Raw genomic sequence first — 7,421 nt, 5'->3', positions numbered from 1 at the left:
CGAAAATAATATTTATTAGGTGTGTAAATATCACACTAAGGACTAAAGTTGTAAATAAAAAAAATAAATAATCATAACTATAAAGACATAACCCAAAATGTACTTCAAAAATGTCTCACAGAACAATATTCAGTTTCTAAAGGAGATATATACAGAAATGAATGAACGTTATCTTTGTCATAAGTATAATTGGAATGTAATCTTTTGTTTCTCAAATTCTCTCGATTTACATTCAACTATCATAAAGATGTATTAAAATAAGTTTTGAGCATTTATTCTTGATCTCTTAAATGATGGTGTCATGCTGTGTATGACAATAAGCGTAAATAAATTTGATCGATTAATATAGTTCCATTAATTGAGTTAAGTAGAAATGTTATTTTAGGAAAATCTATAGGGGTTAATTAAGTAGAAATATTATTTTAGGAAAATTTGTAGGGGTTAATGTTGCAAAAAAACAAATTAAATAAGATAAACTTTAAGGACATATACCAAAATGTATTTCAAAAATGTTAATATAGATAACAGTTAACAAGGACTCTTTAATTGTGTTTTCTCTGTATACATACCGGACTCCTCCTAATATCGTTTTCTCAGTTGTCTTCTATAAATTAATATTGTCGATTCCAAAGCTGATATTAATACCCATTTTGTATAGTCGCTGGTACAATTAAATTCTGCAACCGCCTGTGATGGTCATGGGCTCACGTTTTTTTTCCTGTTTTAGACATAATAACAGTTAACAAAGACTTTTCAATTTGTTTTTCCTTGTTTCTCAGTTGTCGTATATAAAATTAATACCCAATTAAATTCTGCAACTGCCTCTGATGGACTGATGGTCACGACTCACGTTTGTTTTCCTGTTTTGGACATAATAACAGTTAACAAGGACTCTTTAATTGTGTTTTCTCTGTATACATAATTTAAACTAGAAAGTATACTCTCTGATAACCCACGCCCTTAGGTTGTATGATAACTCTTTCCCGGAGGGAGACATGGACTCCTCCTAATATCGTTTTCTCAGTTGTCTTCTATAAATTAATATTGTCGATTCCAAAGCTGATATTAATACCCATTTTGTATAGTCACTGGTACAATTAAATTCTGCAACCGCCTGTGATGGTCATGGGCTCACGTTTTTTTTCCTGTTTTGGACATAAAATAACAGTTAACAAAGACTCTTCAATTTGTTTTTTCTTGTATACATAATTCAAACTAGATAGTATACTCTCTCATAACAAACCCGAGAAGAGAGATGGAGGAAATAAAGCCATGCGCCGCTAACTCGCCACCATTGACGCCTTTAGGGTTCTTGGAGAGAGCCGCCATCGTATACGGTGACTGTACCTCCATCGTTTACGGAAGTAACACCGTTTACACGTGGCGGGAAACAAACCTCCGTTGCCTCCGCGTCGCGTCGTCTCTGTCTTCACTTGGAATCGGAAAGTCCGACGTCGTATCCGTCCTTTCTCCCAATACTCCGGCGATGTACGAGCTCCAGTTTGCTGTTCCCATGTCCGGCGCAATACTCAACAACATCAACACACGCCTCGACGCACGCACCGTCTCTGTTCTTCTCACACACTCTGAATCTAAGCTTCTTTTCGTCGACGTCTTCTTCTGCAGTCTAGCCATAGAAGCTATCGGGATGATGACGACTGATCCGCCAGTTCTCGTCTTCGTCGCAGATAAAGAGGAGGAAGGAGGAGGAGGAGGAGATGATGACGTGGCCGATCGTTACACTTACGATAACCTGATCCAGAGAGGTGATCCGAATTTCAAATGGATCCGACCCGAAAGCGAATGGGATCCGGTTGTGCTTAATTACACTTCCGGTACAACTTCGGCTCCCAAGGGAGTGTTACACTGCCACAGGGGCATTTACGTAATGTCGGTTGACTCTCTAATCGATTGGACCGTACCGAAAAATCCGGTTTACTTATGGATCGTACCGATATTTCACGCTAACGGCTGGACCTATCCATGGGGAATCGCCGCCGTAGGAGGAACAAACGTCTGTTTGCGCAAGGTTGACGTGCCGTTAGTCTATCGTTTGATTCGTGAACACGGCGTCACACACATGTGCGGAGCTCCGGTGGTGCTCAACATGTTATCCGTGAGTCAGGAATCTCAGCCTCTTAACCGTCCCGTCAACTTCTTAACCGCCGGTTCTCCGCCTCCAGCCGCCGTGATCCTCCGAGCAGAATCAATCGGTTTTGTGATCAGTCACGGTTACGGACTAACGGAAACGGCTGGTGTGATCGCCTCCTGTGCGTGGAAGCCGCAGTGGAATCGTTTACCGGCGAGTGATCGTGCCATGTTGAAGACACGGCAAGGAGTGAGAACCGTCGGAGGGTTTACTGAAATCGACGTGGTGGATCCTGACTCAGGTCGGAGCGTTGAGAGGGACGGAGAAACCGTCGGGGAGATAGTGATGAGAGGAAGCTCGATCATGCTTGGTTACTTAAAAGATCGGAGCGGAACAGAGAAAGCTCTCAAGAACGGGAGGTTATACACCGGAGACGTTGGTGTGATTCATTCGGATGGTTATCTAGAGATTAAAGATAGGTCAAAAGATATAATCATAACGGGTGGAGAGAATGTGAATACCGTTGAGGTTGAAACGGTTTTGTATACGAATCCTGCGGTGGATGAAGTGGCGGTGGTGGCGAGACCTGATGAGTTTTGGGGACAGACGCCGTGTGCGTTTGTGAGTTTGAAAAGTGGGTTGAGTACGAAACCTACCGAGGAGGAGTTGATAGAGTATTGTAGGAAAATGATGCCTAGGTTTATGGTTCCTAAAACTGTCTTGTTTATGAATGAGTTGCCTAAGACTTCGACTGGAAAATTTTCGAAGTTTTTGCTCAAGGAGATTGCTAAGAACATGGTTGATGAGACAGTTTCTTAAACATCTTCCACCGTTCCACAAAATTTTGGAATCACATTTCATTGGTTCTATTTTGTAGCCAATTTAATATACAATGGTCAGTGGATTTGTAATTCCTCTATTCGATCGTACGTAACTCAGATCGTGATTCAATAGATGGGATGTGTACCAATATGTAACAAAAGGGTTTGAATATAGTATTGGGATTTGTTTGTTGTTACGCGGATTTGAATTTGAATAGCTCGTTTTATTTGGCAAGAGTTATTTGTTTCGACGGAGCCAGAGCAAATTGATCTTACCAATGTGGTGTTTAACATCGACTCTGACGTGTGGTGAGATTAACAAACTGATTGATGATTAGGAAGGAAGCAACTGGGATTTAACTAGTTCACTATTTTCTTGAGAATTCACCAGTCCTTAAGAAACTCAAGCTGAGTTTCACAGATTCTCCTAAGGCTATGACCAATCAACCCATAGATCACATCTTCAAGATGTATCTTACATCTAGAAAGCGTTCTCGCAGATGTCAAGTTATCATTTCTTAACATGCATCTGGAGTCAGTGAAAGCATGCATGAGCATTGTCATCGAACATTGGTATACAGAACTATTCTCATGGAAGTTGCAGTTAGGCTTAGCCATAGATTCTTGAATGATAATGTCTTCTTCATATTTTCCCATCTTTCTTCTGTTTGGATTCTTTGTTTTCTGTTTCAGATCTTAATCTCAGTTTCATGGAGGACTTTAATCATCTTTGAATTCAAAGTCTTGTCGAAAAGTACCGAGCATTTTACGAGATCATAACTTTAATTTCCTTGGTCAATTGATGATGTATTGTTTGTTGTCTTCAAGGTTCTCTGTTCGAAATATCTCAGAAACAGCCAGATTTGTCAAAAGACAAAGACTTGTCTTTTCTCTTTTCCTAATACCATAAGCTTCTTCTGTTCTGCTCGCCAATGTTGACTGAAATTTTCACATTTATTAATTACGTAGCATCGAAGACAACAGTTGAAGACTTGCTTCATCATCAATTTTCTGATCGAATCGAATCTCACATTCATTATTGTGTTAGGTACTTGTTTATTTTTTTTTTCATTCTTGTGTTGTGTTATTCATTCTTGTTCCAAGTTCTTAATTTTTCTGTAAGAAACCTCTATTATATGTAAGTTTATTTAGGTCTTTGTGTGTTTTTGGTTATGTTAGCTTCATTTGAGTAATATGGAGAACCTAATATTTCACCAGCTCGGCTCGTGTCCCTTACCGATAAAAACATCAGAAATCGATTCAGCTCCTTTCAAAACCAAGGTGACCACAAGTATGCAGATAGTCTCATGCTATGGTTCCATAACCCTCTCCTCCACAAGCTTCTAGTCCTCTGTTTTAAGCTCTGTATTTTGAAGCTCGAAAGATATATTTTTTGTAAAACAGTTTTTTGGTTTGAACATATTTTACATTCAATTCATTATCTATATATATATATATAGTTACAAATTGATGTTTTAATGTTTTAAATTTCGAGTTTTGTTTTTTAACTCTCCAGTGCGCATCAGCAATGGCTATGTCAATAGCTAACCAGAAGTCAGATTTTGCTAGAACCGCAACGTCATTCTGCAACTTTGTTTCACAAAAACCTGATTCACAGTTTCCAGCAAAATCAGGAAGATACCATCTTTACATATCTTACGCTTGTCCATGGGCTTCTAGATGTCTTGCAGTCTTGAAACTCAAAGGGCTTGAAAAAGCAATAAGCTTTTCGGTTAGTAAAAGAAGCCGTTATCGACATATTTAGTTTCGATTTTTATGGAACATAATCTGATCATCGGTTTTGTTCATTAGTCTGTCCAACCAGTCTGGAGAAAAACCAAAGAAAGCGACAACCATATGGGATGGGTTTTTCCAGATTCCGATACAGAGGTTCTTGGAGCTGCTACAGATCGTCTTAATGGTGCCAAAAGCATAAGAGAACTTTATGATATCGCTAGCTCAAACTACACTGGCAAATATACTGTTCCTGTAAGTTTCTTAAATCCATGGTGTGGCCTTAAGTCTGATTTTGGTAACATATCGGATTTTTAGATTTTCTTTTTGTTTCTTTGTTTGTGGTAGATTCTTTGGGATAAAAAGCTTAAGACTATAGTTAACAATGAGAGCTCTGAGATAATCCGAATGTTCAATACGAAGTTCAATCATGTTGCAGAAAACCCTTCTCTTGATCTTCACCCTCCCAGTCTCCGAACCATTGTGGATGACACTAACACATGGATTCACGATGACATAAATAATGGTGTTTATAAATGCGGGTTTGCTACAAATCAAGAAACCTATGATCTGGTAAAGCAACTTTTCAATTTACTAATCAGTATGGCAATTAATTAAAAATTTGATTCCAAAATGATTAATTTGTTTTTCTTTGCAGGCAGTGAAACAACTGTTTCATGCATTGGACAAATGCGAAGAAATACTCAGAAAACAACGGTTCTTTGTGGAAACACTTTGACTGAACCAGATATCCGATTATTCGTCACTCTCATAAGATTTGACGAGGTAATTATTTACCCACAAAATGTTGTTCTTTTTTGGATTTTCCAATCTATATATATACGTTTTGGTTGAATGTACCATGCATATATTTTCGCAGGTTTACGCGGTGATCTTCAAGTGCGATAAAAGACTTGTAAGAGAGTATTATAATCTCTTTAACTACACAAAAGATATCTACCAAATCGCGGGAATAAGCAGTACAGTAAAGATGGATCATATAAAGCAAAATTACTATAGAAGCTTTCCTTCTTTAAACCCTCTTGAGATCATCCCTGATGGACCAGACATTGATTACTCTTTGCCTCATGATCGACACAGATTCTCTTCAGGAACACCGTTAAGACGTGGTAATGCAAGACATGAGTTTGAGCAAGCAAGTCTTGTTTGTGAATTGTCTTTGGTATTACTTGAAATTTTCAGTAAGCTTTTTTAAGCGAATTAATAATGCTTGTTTTTTTTTCCTTAATAATAAGTTTTGTTTCGGCCAAAAGAATGAAAGCAAAAAAATATTGACAAAATCAAGTTATACATATATAATCTATACTAATAAAAAGTAGAAGCTATAAGCTCCTAAGGCCGTCCAGATAGGATTTTAAACAACCAATAGAAATTTGACATATCACTTATTAACATTTTATACAATTTCCAAAATTTTCTATATTAAGAATTATTTTAAACAACCTATCATGATTTGACATGTCATTCATTAACATTTTTTAAATTTACAGAATTTTTTAGAAAAAGGAAAATTTTAAATTTATGGAAATCAAAAAAGTAAACACAATATCCCACATCGGCTAGAAATTTTTTAGACAATGGTTCAGAACCAATATAAATAAGATTAATATGCTTAAAACAACGAATGAGCAGGAAAGCTTGATTTATCAGGCGTCCAAGTTTAAAAGTTCTATTTGGTTTGATCTGGTTTTTTATTTGATCAAATTAAAACTTTAAACAGTTTCAAAAAAATATTATGATATTTAAAAAATTTAAAAGTTTAAATATTATAAATACTGAAACTTTTAAAAGTTTTTAGCTTTTAAAAAGTTTTTAAATATTATAAGTTTTAAATTTTAAAAGTTTAAAATATTATAAATATGGAAAAATTTTAAAAGGTTCAAATTTTATATTCCGAAACCTTTTAAAAGTTTAAAATATTATAAATATTGATGCAAAACATAAATTATCTTATTTATCTACATTTGTGCTTTTTATTTTTTATGAGCTGTAAAACATATTTTTGTGTATGATTTTATAGATGAGTTGATATTCTTTCATTAATCTTTTATTTTTGGGTCTAATGAAGAAGGATTGACATTGCAAGACCTTAATTTGATGTTTGAGTCAAACTTTGAGGTTTAAAAAAGAAAGATGGACGACAAACACACATGTTTTATTAGCTATACATAGGCATGACAATGGTTACGGTTGTCACGGTTAAAGTTTATTAACCATCGGTTATGGTTAGAAATTTTTGTAATCTTAACCAGAACCGTTTAACAGAAGGTTAAACGGTTACGTTTAAATACGGTTACGGTTCAAGCGGTTACTGTTATATACGGTTACGGTTATTTGATAATATGATACAGTTGATATTATTTAATGATATAATATAATTGATATTATTTATTTATAATTAATATGTTCTTATAGTGTACTCATATTTCTATATATCATATGATTCATATTAAATAAATAATTATTAGTATATTTTATTATGTTTTCAAAATATTATAAACCAAGTAAGGATTTTGGTTTGAGAAATTTCTAAACGCATGGATCTAAAACCAAATAAGTATATGGATAAAATTGTCAATAATTGGGTTCATGTGTTGACTATGTTGGTAATCATGAATTTCACAAATTTTATGAGAAAAGAAATGATTTTGTTCTTGGAGTTTGATGGGTTAACAAGTTGTGTGGTAGTCTAAAAAAAGGTTTTTCAGTGGAAGAATGTGAAGAAGTTGACGAGGAAGAAGAAGAAAAAGAGTATA

General features: G+C 35.5%; 1 protein-coding gene and 1 pseudogene across 1 annotated transcript; both read left to right on the top strand.

The window, feature by feature from the left end:
- On the top strand, window positions 1,106–3,106 carry LOC104724932 (probable acyl-activating enzyme 6). The gene has a single exon (XM_010443501.2). It carries the CDS (start codon window positions 1,256–1,258, stop codon window positions 2,906–2,908), a length of 1,653 nt encoding a protein of 550 aa, XP_010441803.1. The 5' UTR covers window positions 1,106–1,255; the 3' UTR covers window positions 2,909–3,106.
- LOC104724930 lies at window positions 3,867–5,906 on the top strand (annotated as a pseudogene).

The sequence above is a fragment of the Camelina sativa genome, chromosome 11 (genome assembly GCF_000633955.1).
Source record: "Camelina sativa cultivar DH55 chromosome 11, Cs, whole genome shotgun sequence".
NCBI lineage: Eukaryota > Viridiplantae > Streptophyta > Magnoliopsida > Brassicales > Brassicaceae > Camelina > Camelina sativa.
The sequence above is the reverse complement of the archived record's forward strand: the minus strand, read 5'-3'. Positions and strand labels throughout refer to the sequence as shown.

Coding starts and splice junctions, on each gene's coding strand:
- LOC104724932 (XM_010443501.2), top strand. CDS start 1,256: ATGGAGGAAATAAAGCCATGCGCCGCTAACTCGCCACCATTGACGCCT.